The sequence below is a fragment of the Balaenoptera physalus genome, assembly GCF_965194825.1.
Source record: "Balaenoptera physalus genome assembly, chromosome: 11".
NCBI classification, from domain to species: domain Eukaryota; kingdom Metazoa; phylum Chordata; class Mammalia; order Artiodactyla; family Balaenopteridae; genus Balaenoptera; species Balaenoptera physalus.
Genome location: NC_138896.1, coordinates 72,133,684 through 72,153,880, shown reverse-complemented (window position 1 = coordinate 72,153,880; position 20,197 = coordinate 72,133,684). Strand labels below are relative to the sequence as shown.

General features: G+C 59.8%; 1 protein-coding gene across 2 annotated transcripts in view; it reads right to left on the bottom strand.

The window, feature by feature from the left end:
- Positions 1–20,197, bottom strand: part of BSN (bassoon presynaptic cytomatrix protein) — a 93,396-nt gene that overhangs the window by 11,394 nt on the left and 61,805 nt on the right. For both annotated transcript variants that reach the window (XR_014250997.1, XM_082413599.1), the window contains exons 3-5: positions 16,886–17,770; positions 9,050–9,517; positions 1,945–8,601 (exon numbers count right to left, since the gene is read on the bottom strand). Coding sequence is in view for 1 of the 2 variants with exons in the window: in XM_082413599.1 (XP_082269725.1) it covers positions 1,945–8,601; positions 9,050–9,517; positions 16,886–17,770 (8,010 nt within the window). In the remaining variant the exon portion in view is untranslated. The remainder of the gene's footprint in view (positions 1–1,944; positions 8,602–9,049; positions 9,518–16,885; positions 17,771–20,197) is intronic.

The following is a 20,197-nucleotide window of genomic DNA, read 5'->3' as shown; positions in this document are numbered from 1 at the left end:
CTCCGCCTCCCACTGAGGGTACTGAGGTGAGGACAGTACAGGTCTGACGGCTCTGGGTTTGGGTCCTAGCAGCTGGCAGGGGCCAAGGGCAGTGGAGGGCCATGGACAGGAATGGAGTGGGTCCTGGGCCCACCAGGTTCCCAGAGGATCATGGCAGGGGGCGCATGCTGACTGGATGTCAGGTGCTGCAGGCTCCGAGTCTTTTCTGCCTCCTGCCCTCCTCATCTCTAAAGTGAAATGCAGTTCGGCCACCTGTCCACTCTCCTCCTCCCGCGGCCCTGTACCACCGTCTGTCAAACTGTGCCCTCGGTCTGGCCCCAGCTCCTCCACGTCCCTGTCAGCCTACCGCTCTCTGAGGCTGCCAGACTCCTCTAGGGCTCTCCAGCCCTATCTCTGGCTACCTGGCTTCCCAGTCAGGGCTCCCTAACATGTTCTCCATGGGGTCCTCCTCACCTGCCCAAGGCTCCACATTGCCTCAAGGTCCACATTGCCAGAAGCTTTGTCCTGGGTCCTTCCATTGTCTCTACCTCCCAGGCCTCTGGGTTTTATGGACCACCCAAATCCCCTAAACACACTGGGGACTGACATCGGGCTTCTTACCTTTTACCTTGCCAAGAAACTACATAAAAGCCTCCCACCTACTTTCACCATATGTCATAAAGGAAATGATAATGTGTCCCCAAACCTCAGGACGAAGGGTGGCCTTTGATGGAATGGAATAAATTTCCCTCCTTGAACCCCTCACTCTGTTGTCTGTCTTTTGTCATTTGGTCTCACATCATGAGTGCCCATCGTGGCGTGGCACCCCCCATGGCCAGCCCATGGGACCTCTGTGCCGACCCTAGCACGGAGCCAAGACCACCTGCCTCTCTGACGTGCCTTCCCTGCCAGTCCAGAATCCTGATCCCCCCCCACACCCCTCTAGCCTGCATACCCCAGGGCTCTCCACAACCCAGACTCACCTCCACAACCCCACCCACTGAGGCCTCACCTCTCTCCTCTCTGCAACACACTCAGAAAACGGGTAAATATACCTTCCAATGCCTCTGGCTCCTAGGCGCTCTCCCCAGGGCCACTGTGCAATCACTTCCTTCAGTCCATCTGCCCATATTCTGCCTAGGAAACGTTCTAAGATACCCACCCATCTTGTCCTGTCTCACCTGCCTGAAACACCCAGAAGCTCCAAGGGCGTTTGAGAAAATCCCAACCCCCTCCTGGCCTGGCACTCAAAGTCCTTGGTGTCAGTCCCTTGCAACCCCCATCTTCCTAACATGCAGGCCACCTCTCACAGTCCCGGGACATCATTGGCAACTAAAGCCACAGATGAGGGTGAGTTTAGACTCCAGGAGCCCCTATCTAGGGCAGCAGACAGGTGTGTAAACAGATTTGCTGAGGGCCAGATAGGGGCATGGGACAAGATGAGGCAGAGAGCACGCTGCAGCCCACTGGAATGGGCCTTGAATGGTAGTCCAAAGGGCTTTGGCTTCCTGTGGGGCAAGGGAGCCAGGCCGGGGCTGGGGAGTGGGGAGCAGCCCAGCCAGGTCGGTGCTATGGTTTTCTCAGGAAACATCCAAAGAAGAGATTTGGAGTAGGAGGGGCCCAGGCTGGAGGGGAGAGCTGAGGAGGCCTGAAGGGGGAGGTGGCAGGGACTGGACTAGATACGGGCTGTGAAGAGGCAGTGCTAGGGTGAGGCTGAAGTTTCTAGCAGGGTCTGGATAGCCGTGGGGGCCCAAGTGTGAGTGTGTTTTGCCCAGGATGTCCTTGCTGGGCTGCGGGCTCCACTGGATGTGCATCGAGATATGCATCCATTCCTCGACTCCTAGCTCTGGGCCTCTGGAGCTGGAGGTGACTCCACCCCCACCCCAGGAGATGCCCCTCCCTGTGGGGCCCCCCAGGCTAGGCAGAGACCCCTGTCCCACCCTGGACCAGCCCCTGTGCCCATACCTGGCTACCCAGTACCCCCTGGTGCTGGTAGAGGGAGAACCTCTCTTTGGCAGACTCCTCGGCGGTGGGGCTGAGGGGCTTAGGGTCAGACAGGGACCGCTGCAGGGTCTTCATGGGGCGCGGCAGCGTCTGCTGGCGGAGAGCGCTGTCAGCCGTGAAGTGCTTCTGGGGACTCACGTGAGCCTTGTTCAGCCTCTCACTGGAAGCAAAGGAGGTGTCCAGGAGCCGGTGCGGGGACAGGGGTGAGACTGGTGAGTAGAGGACCTGGGGGGACTTGGGAGGCTGGCGGCTCACAAGCTGTGAGAGGGACTCCGGGGGCAGGTGGGCCTGGTATCCAATCTCCAAGGGATCTGGCTTCTTTTTTTCGAATCTGCCCAGGGGCCCTGGGGTGACGATCTGGATACCAGGCAGGTAGGGGCTGATGGCAGTTGGCCCTACAAGCTGCGGCCCGGCCGCACCCTGGGCCTGCCCATCCGGCTCCGTCTGGCAGGCCAGGCTCTCCCCACGCCCAGTCTTCTCTGGCGCCGATATGTACCTGACGATCTCCACCTTGGGGTCGGTGGCAGCTGTGATGTGGATGGCTGGAGAGACTCTGGGCAGCTGGTCAGGCTCTGTCTGCACGGAGCAGTCGCTGATGGTCTGGATGCCCACGCTGCTCATGGCCCTCATGGCGGGGGCGGCAGTGGATGATGAGGCAGTAGCATCGTGCTTGCTGTCGGAGCCAGAGTCTGAGTGGCGGGAAAGACGGGACCTGCGGCGGCGCACTGGCTGCTCCCACTCGGCGCTGTCCTCATCGTCCGTCTGCACGCTGCAGTCAGCACTCCGCCGTGCCCGGCGCCGCCGGGTCAGGAGGTAGCGGCCCTCTCCATCCTCATCATCCGTCTGCACGCTGCTGTCTGCAATCCTCCTGACCACACAGGGCTCAGGCCCTGACTCTGGCTCGCACACGTCCCGCAGGCGTGGCATGGAGTGCCGCTTCTTGATGCCACTGCGGCCTGCCTCCCACTGCTCCTCAGTCTGCAGTGACATGTCCGAGGCGGAGCTGGGGAGACCCCGGTGCAGCACGGGCTCACGAGGCTGCCCAGGCCCCTCAGGCCCAGGCACGGCAATGAAGGCCGCGTGGGTCAGGGGTGGCCAGTACTGGCCATTCTGAGCCAGCTCTGTGGCAGCTGGGGGAGGCCCTCGACCGGGTGCCTCACAGGCCACAGGGAAGGGAGCCTTCTGCCGCTGCTTCTGTTCCTCCAGCTGCTGCTGCAGCTGCTGCTGCAGCTGCTGGATCTGCTCCAGCTGCAGACGCTGCTGTGCTAGCTGCTCCCGCTGCAGGGCGAACTGAGCCTGCCGTTCCTCCTGCTGCTGCTGCAGCACGTGGTGCTTGATGGTCTGCAGCTCCTGCAACTCCCGCTGCACCAGCAGCTGCTCTTCCTCGCGGTGCCTCTGCAGCTCCACACGCTCCCGCTCCAGCTCCTCCTGCAGCCGCAGCTGCCGCAGCTTTTCTAACTCCACCCGCTCTCGCTCCAGCTGTAGCAGCTGCTCCTGCTGCTTCCGCTGCCTCTCCTCCTGTGATGCTTCCTCCTTCTCGAGCCCTGGCCGGATGAGGGCCCCACTGCCGCCCCCAGGAGCAGCATCTACCGGCGGCTTCTGGCCAGCCGCTGGGGCTGGGGCTGGGGCTGGGGCTGGGGCTGGGGCTGCTACAGCCTCCTTGACAGCAGCAGGGGTGGCTGTGGAAAGAGGCTCTTCCCGAGCAGCCGCTGCTGGCAGCTCTGGCCTTGGTGGGCCCCCAGCCCCTGGGGCCTTGGCAGCGGCAGGCTTCCCCAGGTAGACAGGACCCTCAGCAGGTGGAACGCTGGAAGCAGTGGGGAATCTACTTGGTACAGGATATCGGTACAGCCCTGGGGGCCCAAGAGGTACCCGGGGGGCAATCATGGGCATGCGTGTCAGGCTGGCGAGTGGCACGGCTGTGACTCCTCCGGATGCATAAGGCCTGTACATGCCACCACGCACCATGGGCCGCAGTGCTGAGGCAGGCTGGGTGGTGATGGGCAGTGTTGCAGCGATTGGAGTGTTGATAGTCGAGTAGATCATGCCGTCGGCTGCACGCACAGTGGCTGTGGATGGCAGCAGCTGTCTGATTGCTGTTCCCTGGGCTGCTGTAGGCCTGTACTGGGCCAGGTTCCCAGGACTCGGGTGGCCCTCCGGGAAGGTGGGGTTCCCAAGGAGGCCAGGTCTGAGGGGAGCCAGACCTTGCGGGGCACTGAGCCCCGGCTGGGGCTGATACTGCATGAGGTCGGGGCCACCGCCACCACTGCCACGCCGCCCTCCGTACTGGTCCATGGAGTTGAGGGCAGCACACATACGGCTGATCTCACGGGCCGTGGTGGCGCTGTACTGGGCCAGGCTGGCCTCCTGGAAGCCAGATGCATCTCCCCGTGGGCCATACCTATGGTCTGAGTAGATGTTTGACACTGAGCTGTAGCGCCGCATGGGAAGCGGGTGAGTCAAAAGGTCTGTGGGATGACGTAGGTCCGTGAATGAACCATACTGCAAGCCCTGCCCAAGGTAGCGTCCATCTGCAAAGCCCAGGCTGTAGGAGTGCTTCAGTGAGCTGAGGTCCATGGCCGAGTCTCGTCCAGGGCCCTGGAAGAGGTGACCAATCCTGTGGGTGTGGTAGTTGAGGCCAGCCTCAGCCAAATTGGTGTCAGACATGGAGGAGTACAGCCTGCCAGGGAGGCCCTGTGGGTAGGGCCTCTGCTCCTCATGGGGCCCAGGCCCCCCGACCACCTGTGCCCGGTAGGTGGGGGCCTTGGGAGGCTCAGGGTCCCGGGGACTGTAGAAGGGGCCGCTGCTTTGGCTGGGTGGGGCAACATCTGCCACACTCTTCTCAGGTGCGCTGGGGGCGGGGTGAAAGGTACCTGTGCAGCTACTGCCAAAGGGGAACTTGTAGACCATATCACAGCATGCCAGCTGGCTCTCGGGCCTCATCCCAGTGAGGTCCAGGGCACCTGCCGGCTCCTCTGGGAGCAGTGTGGTCACAGTGCCTGCTGTGCCTTCTCCCATCTGCACCACCACTGTATGTGGCTTCCTGGCACCTGGCAAGGCGTGTGACCGCAGCTCTGCAGGGGTGGCCCGATGGGGTTCGGAACCAGGCTCTGGCACTGGGCCTGACTTGAGGCCAACACTCTGGGCAGTGCCCACCTGAGTGATCAAAACATCCCTTCTGGCCAGAGGTGCCACCTGGTTGGGCAGGTTATACCTGGCAAACTTGGCCTCCCTGGGTCTTCCTCGGGGCCCACCACGGTACGGGGCTGTCTGGACGGCCTGCTCTACCTGCTTGACCTGGGCCAGGCACACGGGGCTACCCGCACCCTGGCCAAAGTCCAGCCGGCTCTGGAAGGGGTCTCCATAGACCACAGGCTGCTTCTGCTGAGCCATGAGCACAGATGAGGCCATGGTGATGCTCACGGTGGTGGCGGTACTGAGGAAGGCATGGGTCTGCTCCTGGGCATTGAGGTTGATAACCAAAGGCTGTACAGCGGTAGACTGCCGTCCTGGGATTGGATCCAGAGCAAGGCCGTACTTCCTTGCTTCCACAGCAAGAGAGGTCAGGTCCATGCCCTGGTCAGTGAGGATGATGGGCGTGGGCTTGACGGCTGTGCGAAGGTCTACCACGGCACTGCCAGTGGGCCTGGGGCCGGGCTCAACCCTAGATGTTCCAGGGACAGAGGAGATCCGGCACAGGGAGATGTTCTCAGCAGGGAGGGCGCCCCAGCCGTATAGTGCCAGGGGCCCATCTGCACCAGCACTGGCTGCCCGCGGGAAGCCAGGTGGCCCAGGTGGCTCTGGGGGCAGCTGAGGTGTTGTCTGGCTGTAGCTGTGGGTGGTGGGCTGGGTGTCAATGGGTGAGCACACTGGGGAGGTGGAGGCACTGGCATGGACCATCTTGGTCTGGCTGGAGGCATCTGACGCCAGTGTGATGACAATAAAGGGGGCATCCTGAGAGGACTGCTGCCATACCAGGCGAGGCGTGCTGGGTCGGTGTGGCGTCTGTGTGCCCTGAGCCACTGTGGGTGTCGGGGTGGGGGCACCAGGGCTCCGTGGCATGTCCGAGGCAGGGGTCAGGCTTGGCGTCTGTGTAGAGAACTCTGCTGTGGCCTTTGGGCCCAGCTTGCCAGGGGAGAATGTGGGACTCTCTGAGGGAGAAGATGGAGAGAGAGGGGGGCTGGAGCCTGCAAAGTAGGAATATCCCCGGGAGGTCTGCAGGGTGCCACTCTCGCCATCACTCACACTCAGGGGTTTCTCTCTGGCAGCCCGTCCACTGACAGCAGGGCCACGGGGGGGCTGGGGTAGCTCCTCAGTTTGAGACCCATAGTTTGCAGTGGTTGGGCTCTGTCCATAGCTGTGGCCAGTGGAAGAGGGCAAAGGGCTGCTCTCAGAGCCTGCTGGGGAAGTCGGAGTCACGTACCCTCGTGGCAGGCCAGCCGGACAAGGAGCCACAGCTGTGGAGGCTGGAGTCCCAGGGCCCTGGGTAAAGGTTAGGCCTACTTCCTTGGAGGCAGAGCTGGGGGAGGCAGGAGAGCTGTGCAGCTTGAGGGGGTCCTGAGGCTCCTTTGCAAAATGCTGAGTAACACGGACATCGGGAATGACTCGGCCCCCACTGCTGTCAGAGGAGGCGGAGGTGGAGAAGGACACAGGGGCGGCGAGCTGGGTGGGACTGGTACCCGGGGTGAGCGGGCCGCCATTTTGTTTCATTGGGTCCATGTACGCACTCTCGGCATTCAGAAACTGCTTCTCCTTCTTCTTGTCCTCAGCAAAGGCCAGGTCCCGGGAGGAGGCCTGATGCATGCGGGCAATGCTTTGTGACGTCTGAAGGATCTCCTGGTACACGGCTGCTCCCAGGCTGGCTGGCGTGCCCTCCGAGGCCGGCTGAGCAGCCCCACCATAGTCATGGTCTGGGGTGTCCTGGTATTCAAAGGAACCCTGGCCCCGGGGGCCTATGGGCTGAGAGGGGCCACCATGGGGCCCACGGCTCCCTGCTGCCTGGCCTTGTTGCCGCTGGAGCAGCTCGGCCTTCCGCATCATCTCCTCGTAGGCCTCCTCAGCGCTCTTGAGGGGCCGGCCGGAACTGGGAGTGGCGGTGCTGCCCAAGGGTGTCTCGGTTGGAGAGTAGAGGGACATGAAGGTGGGCAGGTTGTACTCACTGCCTGACTTGTAGAGCCGAGGGGGGCCACCATCCAGGGCTTCAGCCTCTGAGTCAAGGGAGGGTGAGGGCGAGTATTCGGAGCAGGAGGAACGATGCAGCTCCTCCATCTCGGCCGCCTGCCTCAGCTCCTCCGTGGGGGAGGCATCCTCAATGGGTGACAGGTTGCTGGGGGGGGTCTTGGAGCGCTCACGCCGCCGCTGGGCCCGCAGCTCCTCCTTGTCACGCCGGGTCTTGCGGGCCGTGCTGCGGATGCGCTGCTGCTCCACCTCCCGCATCTTCTCCTGCTCGCGCAGCAGCTCCTCCTCTTCCCGCAGCTCCTCCTCCTCTGAGGAGTCCTCGATGGTGGGCAGCAGGGGCCCATGTGAGCGGTGCCGGGCCTTGCGCTGCTGCTTGGCTTCTTCCAGCCGCTGCCGGCGGCTGGGGCTGCTGTCGCTGTCCTCCTCCAGCGAGGACAGGGAGGTGGGCGAGGTGCCCGAGGTGTAGCTGGGCGTGGAGGCCGGCAGTGTGGAGGAGTGCTCCCCGCGGGAGCGGTCCTCAGGCGAGCCCGTCAGGCTCTCCATCTCCAGCTCGGGCTCCCGGTCCAGGCTGGGGTCGGGGCCTTGGCCCAGGTCCAGCTCATGGCCGTAGCTGCCCGTGCTATTGAGCTCGATGGTCTTGAAGCGGCGGAGCCCGCCCTGCAGAGCCCCAGTGCCGTCTGCGGCCTCTGCTGGGCCTCCCTCGGAAAGCAGCTCCTCATAGCCCGTGGTGGCGTTGTGGGGCAGGCGCCTCTTGGGCAGCGCTCCCGGCTCTTGGCTGGGCTCGGGCCTGGGCCGGGGGCTGCCCTTCTGGGAGCCATGTTTGACCGGGCCGTGCCCGGCGGGGGCAGCGTCATCCTCCTCCAGGTTGTCTTCTTCGGCACTCATCTCCAGGATCTGCCGCCTCATGAACTCCTCATCAGTCAGTTCTGCTGCCCGGGATGGGGGCTGGGGCGGAAGAGGGGACAGGCCACCCTCACTGCTGTCCTCCACGTAGTCGTGCCTCAGCTGGCTGCCGAAGTCGTCTGAGGACTCAGCCGTGTCCTGCTGCTCCCTCCGGCGCCCCCACTCCAAAGAGTCTTCTTCCTCCAGGATATCCTCCAGCTCCTCATCCGAGTTGAAGGCCTCGGGCATGATGGACAAGGAGTGGGGCCGCCGCTTCTGCTCCTCACCACTGCCGTAGGGTGGCTTGCTCCGCTCACCACTGGGGGCCGGGCCCTGGGCCTCCAGCGAAGGCCTCATGCTGCTCCCCACCTTGTGGAGCTCAGAGGGGCTGGGCGGGCGTGGCCCTGTCGCCCCTGCACTGTCCAGCTGTTCCACCTCCTGCTGCACAATGCCTGTGATCTCACTCTGGGAGCTGGAGACACCATCGGAGGAATAGCCTGTGTCGCTGAGGCTCTGCGGGCTCCGAGACAGGTCCTGAGAGTAAGGCTTGCCCACCGGCTCCTGCAGCAGGGTGAGAAGCAGATGCTGACTCCCCATGGCAGACAGCTCATGGGGGGCAGTCCAGCCCTCTCCGTCAACCCAGGGCCCTGGGGAAGGGTACCTCCACCTCCCAGGGGATCAGGGCCCACCACCCACTCCATTGCTCTGGTCTTGAATAACTTACAGGTTCCATGTCAAACCCCAAGCAGCCCTAGGTTCTCAAAGAGAAATTTTACTAAATCTAATGGCAGCAGAACCCAGCAAAGCATCCAATAAGGTGTCAGACACAGAATCGGCCTAGAACTCACAGGCTCCAGGCCCTCTAGGGCCTCATCTAGGCATCCCTGCTGTCCTCTGTGGCCCCAAAGGGCCTGTCCCAGGTCTACATCCCAGTCCCGCAGGGAGTTAAGCCCTTCTCTAGATTGCCCTGCCTGAAAGCTAGGATCCCTGGGAAGTAAATGAGACTGACCTCCGCCTCCCTACCCTTGGGGGCTTCTGGAACCCCCGCCTTGACGGGGGTGGCAGGTTCAGTCCTCCGCACCCCAGCCTTTGCTTTAGGAGTCCCAGGGGGCAGGGTAGTCTCTGGAGGTGGCTTCGGCACCGGCTCAGCTTTAGCTGGGATTCCTGTCTTCTTTTCCTGGGCACTGCTCGGAGTCCTGATGGGTTCAGAAGCCCTGAGGGGCTTGGCTTGGGGACTGGCCTTGGTAGGAAGGGGACTGGCCTTGGTGGGCAGGGGACTGGCCTTGGCAGGTGGGGGGCCTGATGGCTGGCCCAGCCCTGGTGGCCCTTTCTGCTTCGGAGGGGCTGTTCCAGCTGCATGGTGAGGGGCCCCTACAGGGGGCTGCCGTGAGGCGGGCAGGGTCAGTGGGGTCGGCTCTCCCAGGCTGCCCTCCAGCAGCCGCTTAGTTTGGCAGTTCAGACAGAGCCACTCGGTTTTCTGTGAGGAAACGAGAGAGGAGGGGTTTGATGAAAATCACAAAGACACTGAAGTACTCAAAGATTATTCCTGTGACTATTCCTGTAAACTTAAGGAGGAGAAAATCTCCCAAAGCATGACACTAAAGGCACGAGGAGAAAAAGACTGATACGTTTGTTGCCCCCAAATGACAGATGCCCCATCCTTTAGATGCATATGTAGAGTTAAAAAGACAAACCCAAAGGAAGGGTCGCTTCCTTACCCCATAGAGAGCTTTTCACTTGGCCTGAAAAGGAGGAGAACCTGTTTGAGAGGGGAGGCTACAAAAGTAGCACAGTATCTGGAGAAGAGGGGGCGCTGGGGACTCACCCCCAGGGCGTGAACAGCTTCTGGGAAGGGTGCAGGGTCCCCCAGGTGAGAGCCCCCGCAGACCAGGAACAGCATCAGGCAAGGAGCACCTCCCAGAGGCACTGCCCCGCCCCAGCCTCCTAGCTCTCAGGCCTCAGATACCATCCTTCTCCACACCCAAGTAAGGGCTGGGCTGGGAGGGTGCAGGCTCGTGGGGCCAGGGGAGGCTGTCTGGGGGAAGCCCTGCTTGGGGGTGGGGGATGGAGCTGAGCAGTCCCCTCTGTTCACACCCCCCAGCCCAAGTCACCTTGTCTTAGGCCAGCAAAGATGCCAGGCGAAAGCCTCCTCCTGCTCCCCCGGCCTCTGGGCTGTTCTTCCGATGGGAACTGTGTGTGCCAGCCCTTGGGCCCGGGGCCCTGCTTCCTCCAGAGTTGGGCTAGGATCAAATCCTCAACCATCAGTCCAACAGTTTCAGGATTACCCTCTCTGTGTCAGTCTAAGTGCTGGGGACTGGAGACATAGCCTGACTAAGACGGACACACAGGCTGGCATGCAGCCTTCTTGGAACCCAGAGCCCCAAAGAGGTCATTCTGAGTATGACATGGGCATCAATGGTGAAGTTCCCAGAACACCAGAAACCAAGTCTAACCTCCCAGGTCCCACTGTCTGCACAGGGAGAGGGTCGAGCATCCCAAGCCCTGAGCGGGTGATTTCTGTAGCAGGTCAGAAGCTGGCAGGAGCATGTCTCCCAGGAGCCTCCTCCAGAGTCAGGGCTCCTCCTTGGCAAGACCTGAGGCCCTGTCCTGGCCCACGAGGGAGGGTTGCGCGGGGAATGAGAGTAACAGCACACACCTGTGCCTGCTCTTGTCCCAGGGATGCAGAGCCTCGGCACCCCTACTGTCCTACTGCTGCACATCGGGGTGCCAAGACACTCAGGCTCCCACCAGCAGCTTGACCACTAGGATGGGGCATCAGGGGAACCAGAGGACACAGAACCACAAGGTCAAAGAGCCAGGGACAGGGCAAAGAGGTGGCCCTTGGCCCTCACCAGCCCAAAGTGGGCCAGCATCCTCAGCACCCTTACCTCACACACTGCCCCTGGGCCCAAGTCAGACCCTAGCCCACCTGGCAGAGCCTTGGAAGCATGGTACCTCCAGGATGCCTGTCCTCAGCCTGGCATCCACAGGCCACCATGGCAAGTGCCATATCAATGATTCTGACCTGATTTCCTGCCCACAAAGCTACACACCACATCTCTGCCCTGGGCCCCAGCAGAGGCCAGGTCAGGCGGGTGGCAGGGCCTTGGTGTTGACTGAGGGATAGGTCTGCTCCACAAGCTTGTTACTCAGGGCCTTGAGACCGCTTCCCTGAGATTGGCGCTCCAACTCTGCCTGGAGGCCCAATTCCACACACAGGTCCTGAGCAGAGGGGCTCAGCTATGGAGGGGGACCCTTCAGAGGTCCTGCGGGTACTTACCCTGTTCCTTGTAGGGCCTGGCTCTAGCACCACTGCTGACTCCCCTGGACCTTATCTGATGCTCTGTGTATCCCCCATACAAACTCCTATGAAGCAATGGGTGCTGGCCACTTGCTGGGTCTTGGGCTCACTTGGTGCCTAGGGAGAGTGCTGGATGGGTTGAGCCAGGAATCCCATCCACGTTCCCCCAGCGTCACCTGAGGTCACAGTGGAACTCCCTCCATGTCAGAGAGGACTGTAAGGTGGCAAAATGATCCTAGAGAAGTGGGAGGGGTGTTAGCAAAGGCCCAGAGAGAGTTCTGGAAATGAGCGAACAGCCCCTTCCCTAGCCCCAGGATCAGCATGATGGGGTTAGGATCTGGGCCTAGACAGGGGGCTGGCCCAAGGCAACACTGCCCTGACTCCACCTTGGGTCCATGCACACAGCCAGCCAGGTTAGGCCTCTGAAGGTTCTGTCATCTGCTTTGGCTCACCTTGCTGGCTTGGCAAACCTCCGACCTCCACCTCTGGCCTGCAGACCCCACCCCAGAAGTGACAGTCCAAATGAAGCAAGGGCACCTTGGAAGGGTGGCCTGGATGGAGGCGACAGACCTAATGCCAAGAGCTCAGAGGCAGCCCCTGCAGTGGCCTGCTTACCTGAGCCCAGAGGCCCAGCCCTCAGCAGAGCATGTCAACTGTGGTCACATGCTCCCCGGGGTTTCGTTCCTTCCCACGCTTTCTCACAGAGGCAGCCAGGCTGCAGAAGGGGCTGCCCAGCTGGCCCTCTTGCTCCTGGCTCTGCTATAGCAGGCAGTGAGGGAAGGAGGGAGGGAGGGAGGGCAGGCAGGAGGAGGCATGTGAGGTAAGAGCTAAAAATAAACAGCTGACCTGGCTGCTGGAGGCCCTTCCCCAGCCCTCTGGGGGTGGTGGGAGAAGGGTACAGGGCACTGGGGCCACTAGAGGTGCAGCCAGGGGAGACCTGGCCAAGGATGGGGATGGGATGGGAGGCAGGCTGTGCCTGGGGGCTGGAATGCAGCTGCAAACTGAGGCCCTGACTCCTCTATTCACGTTGCTCTCATCTCTGCCCCTCACTTCATGCCCCCACCCCCACCCCGCTCCTTCATTCCCTGTTCATGCATTCCCTCTCCCCCTTTAGTGTTTACCCCCCTCATTCAATCATTCACTTGCACGTTCTCTGTCATACTCTCCCTCATCCAGCCCCAGCCCTTGGGGAGCTGCTGCTCACTTGCCCCTTTTCCTACCCCCTTTGGCAAGTGGGCAGGGGACAATCTGGGACCTGGGGATGGACATGGGAGGCTCTGATGACCATTTCTGCCTTGCCTCCCTCTGCCCAGTTCCTTTCCGGGGGCAGGAAGGTAGGAATCCCCCAAGGGCTATCACCACCTAATAACGGTGGGAGGCGTAGATGTGCATACCTTCAGATGGAGCTAGGTGGGTTCGGGGCGAGGCAGGGGAAGTGAATTATCTGAGAGAGTTGGTAGGGTACCCCACAGGCAGGTGAGACCTGCTACCTTCCGGAATCACTGCCTGCTGCACCTCATGGGCCAAGAGAGCCCAGCGAGGCTGCACTGGAAGCTGGGCATCCTCCCTGCACTGTCTGACACAGCCTGAATGACCCTGCAGAGCACAGTCTCTCTGCATGTGGAGCTGGCCTAGGTGTCCGTCCGGTTACAGCGACACCGGACTGGCTGCCTAGCCCAACATACCCCCAGCCCCACTGCCAGACCAGGGGCAGTGGATGAGAACTCCTGAGAAAAGGATGCCCAGAGGTTAAAAATAAAAGAGCCCAAGACTTGCACACTGGACCACAGGCATGGCCATCGACGGTGCTGCTGTTCCTCTCCTGACTCTTGCCCTGCCCTTCCCTGTCCCCAGACACGCGTAGGCTCCCCTTTTGGGGACCTCTGCCTCTGATAAGAGGAATCCTCCCTGATATCCCCAACGTTTGCCTTTATGTTTGGGCTGTGCTCTCCTCATGCTCCAGCACCAAATGTGTCCATTCCCTGTGGCCATCCCTCATGAGACGAGGATCTTGCACTGGCCACGGGGTCAATTCATACCCAAGTAGTAGGGGCTGGTGGGGACTCTTTCTTTCCTGTACAGAGACCCTCTTTTAGGACACTCTGGTTCCAATCTCCTGGCTCAAGGGCTGACTGTGTGTTGGACCTCGCACAAGTATCTGAAGCATGGCATCTCACCTGGTTCTCACAGAAACCTAAGAGGGAGAACTATGGCCACCATTTCACAAGGGAGGAAACAGGTCTCCCTGAGATCACTACCCCACAGGCAGACTGAAGCAGGTCTAGAGCAGAGGCAGCCCCCACCCCAAATAGGCCCAGCCCGTCCCACACATCACAGGTGCCAGGCCCTTTGCCCAGGGAGGCCTGACTTCTCAAGGCCACGGCTTGTATTTTGGCAATTATAATAAGATAAGAAACGGGCAGTGTTACAGTAACAACTCCAACTCCACTAATTTCTTCACAAACTCTATTTTGAACCGAAAGCCAATTAAAAATTAAGCCAGAGGGTACTATTATCTTTCAAAAAGATAAATAGGTAAAAAATTTGGAATCAACAACTGTTAATCATGAAATGACTCACATTTTATAGCACTATGGTTAATTTTTCAGAGAAAATTTCAAAGAGAAAAGGGATCTAGTCTTATTGTCTCCTCCATTGTATGCTCTGGACTCCCTCTTGAGAAAGAAGGTAAAAAGGTTTTTACAGCTCAGAGAGTTGGGGTAATTCCCACCCTGGCAGCCCAGACAGGTGGCTCCACCCACAGGTGGAGCCACAGCAGGTCTAACAGGCCTGGGGGGGAGCTGGCCCTCCCTCAGGCCCCCAGCCTGCATGCAGACATGCCTCATGCTGTGCACAGAGACAGCCAGATGGAGAGAGACAGCCAAGGCAGACCTACCCCTCCACCTCCCTCCCAAGGCAGGATGTGTCTGGGCCACCTGCTGAAAAATCAGGAGGCTCTTACCAAGAACACACAAGAAAACACAAAATTGCTCTAAATGCCAAGTGGCCATTCACTGAGATGGGACCAAAGATGGCCCATGGCCTGGTTAAGAGCCTCAGCTGGGAAGGGCAGGCGAGGGGGACACACCAAGCACCAGCCCTTCCCTACCAGCCTCTTGCAAGACCCAAGGCAGGCAGAGCCGGGAGAAAGTCCTGATCATTGTCTGGGTGAGGGAGGACAAGGGCTTGGAGTAGGGCCGTGGCTGCAGGGATGAAAAGAAGAGGCCAGGGTCTAGTGCCAGTGGGAAGGCAGAGCCAGCAGGGCTTGGTTCACGGAGTGGATGCTGAGGTGAGAGAGAGGGAGGTGAGGATGACCCCAGGCTCCCAGCTTGCACCTCTGATGGATGATGGTGGCACGGTCTCATGGTGGGAACCACGGGAGGGGGCATGATGGCTGCCCATCCACACTTTCCCCAGGAGCAGCCACAGGCCCTCTGGGGATAGCAGCATCAACAAGCAGAGCCATGAGGAGAACGCAGTCAGAGAAGCTGGGCCACCTTCTGACTGCTGTTAGGAGCAGGAGGCAGCGAAGCAGAAGCTGCGGGTAGGGAAGATCTAGGACCAGGACGCCCAGCAGCTTTGCCATCAGGCCCATGGAACCCACAGGTCCTGTGGAGGCAAGGGTGGCCCTGGCCAAGGAGGTGGCAGTGGGGCAGGACATGGAGACAGCAGGACATGGAGGGATTGGGGCAAGGGGCAACGCTAGCTACCGAGGGGCAGAAGCTCCAGGGTCCAGGGAGGCAACAACCAAGCCTCTAATGAGGGGCTGAGATCAGAATCCAGACCGTTCACCCAGAGTCAGCATGGGACTGAGACACTCCTGTTTGGGCAGAATCAGCACTTCCCCTGGCCTGGCCCAGAAGTCGCTGAAAGGAACTGTCAGGAACATTTATACTCCTGGCAGAGAGAGTTTTCCCTTCCTCTCTGCACATCCTGCTTAATGAGGAAATGTGGGCCCGGAGGTCCCTCAGGGACAAGGGTCCTCCAGGCTGGGCCAGCTCAGCAGTCCAACAGGGCTCAGCGTCAGGCTGCCCCACCCGGCAGTGGGTGTATGCCCGGCTCTGGACTGGAGTTCCTCTGGCCCTGTGGTGACCCCTTGGTGCCCCCTCACCTCTCTGGGCAGCCAGGCCAGCCATCCTCCAGTGAGCCACTGGACCTAGGGCTTGGGGAGGTGGCAGTGAGGACCTGGAGGGCATCACATGAGGCATCACACGAGGAGGTCACTCGTCTTGCTCAGGCCGCCCCTCCCTATATGTTGGAAAATATGGCCTGTGGCGGCCAAAGTAGTCTTCCTTGTCACGGTGGGCTGCTCCCATGGAGGCCTGGCCCAAGGCAAGTCACAACAAGGTGCCACAGAGACCATGACTACACCACACACTCCTCTGTTGTCTCTGGGCCAGCGGTGGTCTGCACTCCACACTCCTCTGCCCAACCATCAGTCACATATGGCTTAGCCCAGGGGCCCCAAGACTCAGGCGGCTACCGTGTGCAGGAGGAGTGGGCTTAGCTTGACATCTCCTGATATGACACAGCTGGGGACACATCCACCTGCCAAGATGAGCCAATCAGAGACCTCAAGGGCACACACGGAAGGGGACACACCCAGCTATGGGCAAGGCAGCCAAGGTAGGGTTCACATGGATGGCCCTGGGCAGGGCAGAGTAGGTGAGGGCAGGAGCAAGAGCAGCCTTCCAGCCCAGGCTCGTCCTGCTCTGCCAGGGTACCTCCTCCTCCGCACCTTCTGAACCTCCCAGGCTGGGCTCCAAGCTTCAAGAGAACACCAGGCCTCCTGCTCCCTTCCACCCAGCTCTGCACAGGGCCCAGAACCCTCCTGTGGAAGAGGGACTGCAGAGAGACAGCCCCCAACCCCAGCACTCCCTCAAACTTCCCTCTGGATAAGAAGAGCATCTCTGAGCATCCCCACAAACAGTCCCAAGGAGGGCTAGGCCCTGCCACAGGAAAATATGTGGACCAAAGACTGTGGCTTTGACAAGCAGATATCAATACCCACGACCTCAGACGAGGGGATGAAGGGAGGACACTGCCTGGCTGGGCTGCCCCGCTGTAAGAAAGCCTTCTGCCCTGCCCTGGGCATGGGGGCACAGCCCTCTGCCTAACAGCCTTTCAACCCCTGTGAGAGTCACAGACTGAGGGCAGGGTACAACTTCAGGTTCTTCCTGCATGCGCAGCAGGGGTTGGCATCATCCATCAGGGCCATGCCCATGATAGCCAAGAATGTGGAGGCCGGTTCAGGGCCTCCTGAACCTGGCTACCTCTGGGACCAGCCTCAGGGCACTGGTCAGCCGGTCAGAGGCAGTGGGCACCATTATTCTGTCCACTGTGCCAGTTAATTCTCTGAGTGGAAGGACAGGCCGGGGGCAGGGACAGGTAAGGGAGCATAGACCCTCTGCAGCTGTGTAGGGGCAGCCCCGTGACTGCTACAGACCCAGATTTCTACAGTCCTTTCTGGCTCCCATGCCCATCACCCCAGGCCTTGGCCCCTCACCAAGGCCCAAGGGAACATGCTTGGTCCAGCTCTCTTACCTCCACCAGGTGGGGCGTCGGGTTGAAGCCACACAGGTTGCACACCTGGAGTCTGCAGGTGGTGCAGGTGTTATAGTTGGCGGGGCCCTTGCTGCCCACGTTGAGCTCAGCTTGGCACAGTGGGCAGGTGGCCCTTTCCTTCGGCATGGTCTTTGGCTTGGCAGCAGCCTTGGCCACTGCCTGGTGTTCTGCTTTGCCATGCTTTGGACTGGTTGTTCCCCCAGTTCTCGCCAGGGCTCCAGGCCCTGATCCAGGACCTGTTTTAGCTCCAGGCTCAGTTTTGGCTCCAGGTGCTGGCCCAGACCCGGGCCCTGAGCCTGGAGGTCTTGGGCCAGCCTGCTGGCTGGCATCGCTGAAGACGATCTTGGGCGGCCCCTTGCTGGGGGCAGGCTGGCCCTGGGGGTCGGCCTCAGGCTGCACAGACATGAGGGTGCTCGCCTGGGTCAGCAGCGATGCACCAAGGCCAAAGAGCTTCCCAGTGAGGCCCTCCTGGGTCTGCTCAGCAGCACCAGGCCCAGAGGGTGCTGTGGTGGCACTTTTGGCCAGGGCCTCTCCTGCAGGTGGCCTGGGCTCAGCTGTGGAAGGCTTGATGGGGAGAGGGGGCTGAGGAGACATCCTCCCCACCTCCGGAGGGGCAGCTGCTTGGGCAGGCCCCGGCACTGAGGTGGCCCTGGCTGTCTCAGCCTGGTGGGGGCCAGGCTGTGGTCCCCCTGGGCCCCGTGATCTTTCTTGCTCCGGCTTCCCCAGGGGCTGTTTGGCTGGGGAGTGGACCGGAGACAGGGCTGGGGAGTGCAGCTGCTGCTGGCTCTTGGAGCGAGGCGCAGTGGTCATGTCCATCCCTAGAGCCCTCTGCATCTGGCAGTTCAGACAGAGCCACTCCTTCACCTGAGGAGGAAGCATCATGGTCATCAGGGTGGTCAGGACTGGGGGTGCCCATGGTCCAGGTCATTGCAGCCCACAGCAGCCAGGGCCAGCTCCTAGCACAGGCAGGGGCACCAAGCCTGGCTCCGGTGTTTCTGGGCTGCCAGGAGGTGGGCTGAGGGACAGATAGCACTGCCCTGCCCTCTAGGAGCTGCCAGGTGCGTGGAGCCAAGCAGAGGCAGTCACATACTCCCCACACCCAACTACCAACACACTGCCTGCCAGACTGCCTGCAGGGTCCTCCCCACGCCACTGGCTGTACCTCAGACCTGCGTACATCATCCATCTCCACATCCCGCCTCACCAATCCATGCTCCCATCCTCCTGGTTGGATGACCCCAAAAGCCTCCAACTGGTCACTTTCTTTCCCCTGCTGCCCCCTTCAGGCTGTTTCCACACAGCAGCCAGAGTGACCTTTTAAAATATAAACCAGGAGGGAAAGCATGGCCCTAGAACAGTGCCTGGTATGCAATAGGTACTCAATAAAAACTTGCAGAATGAATAAAGAAGTGAAGAGTAATAGGTGCAAGAGGGAGGCATAGAAAATAAAAAGAAACCATGATTCCTGTCCTAGAGGAGCTTAGAGTCTAGCTGAGGAGACAAGATATAAATGAGCAATCTTGAGAGCAAAATAAGTGAGGGCAAAGTAATGCAATGTAAGTGACGTAAGTAGAATAAAAAAGCCTTTTGCTTTCTTAAGGAAGAGAAAATTTTTTAAAGAAAATGGGATAATTTGTGCCTCCAGAATAAACAAGCCATGTGTTTCTGTTCACATGATGGACGTGTAGTTTCTCTCTGTCATTAACTCCTCCCTAGGACAGCAGGCTCATGACTCAGGTTGGGCCAATCACTGGTTGCAGCTAGGGGTGCAGGGATGGGCATGTGACCTTGCAAACAGGGCCAATCAGAGCCCTTCCATATTACTGGGTGAGTGAACAACAGGAGATAGGCTCACTCATCAGAAGGACATAGCCTTGGAGTGGTCAGTAGCCTTCTTGCCCAGCATGCAGAGAGGCACTAAGGATGAAATCAAGAGACAGTCGGAAGTGGAGCTAAGACTAAGAGGAACTAGCAGAACTGACGACTTTACTCAATTCCCTGGATCCAGCTCTGCCTTAAGTCTACCCTCGGACTTCCAGCTACATGAGCCAATATCATCTTCCTCCAAAAATCCACATACAAATCAGAGAATGTCATTTACAGGCTCAAACCCCTCTAGTGGATTCCCACCACACTTAACCATGGGAACTCTTTACTGTGACTCATGAGGCCCCCGATCTACCCCAGCCTATGCCTCTCTCTGGCCTCCTTTCCTGCCCTCTCCCCTTTGCTGTCTCACCCCAGACACGCCGGACCTCCTGTTCTGCCAAGTGGTCCTCTGAGCTCTCTTCTGTAACCAGGGCCTTTGCACTCACTCTTCCCTCTGCCCCCGGGTGCTGCTAGCTATGCAGGTCTCAACCGAGTATCACTTCACCAACAGGGCCCTCCCTGGCCACACAATCGAAAATACCTGGGACTTCCCTAGTGGTCCAGTGGTTAAGACTCAACGCTCCCAGTGCAGGACGCCCGGGTTCGATCCCTGGTCAGGGAACTAGATCCTGCATGCTGCAACTAAAGAGCCCACGTGCCGCAACTAAAGATCCCACACATGGCAACGAAGATCCTGCATGCTGCAACTAAGACCCGGCGCAGCCAAATAAATAAATACATAAATAAATATTTTTAAAAAAAAGAAAGAAAGAAAATACCTCCGAAGCACTCTGTAGGTAATCACCCATTTTATCCTCTTCACAGTACTTATTCTTTCCCAAAGCTTCTGCTACTTTGTCCCTTTGGGTGTCTCCTGTATCCTTGTCCCACCCATGAGCTCTTGTTTAGGTGGTCTTGGGACAGTGCACAGTGTGTGGCACACAGTAGGGATCACTCCAGAAATGCTTGCTGTGGGATTAATCCTGGCAACCTATTAATAGGGGCATAGCTCTTGCAAGGCCGCAGCCATGAGAATGGAGGTTCAGCATCCCATGAGGAGGCTTCTCCTTCTCAACCAGAAAGGCAGAGGCCAAGTCCGCTCATCTATGGTTGAGCAGCCAGAGTCTTTGAAAGCACCACAGTGGCCCAGTTGCCAGGGAAAGGTCCAGTCTGGTCCCTGGGGCAGAAAGCTCCTTCTGCCCACCCTCAGGGGTGCCTCCAGCCCTGCTCTCTGCCTTGAGGTCACAGGGCTGTGCTGCTGCCGCTGTGGCTGACTTGCCAGCAGCCCAAGAGCAGCATCCAAGGAGTAGGGAGAAGACTGCACTTTGATGAGTACCCCCTGGCACCCTGCACCACACAGGGCATGTTCACAGGCATTCTTGCATTTTATCTTCACAGTAAAGAAAACCAAGGTCTAGTATG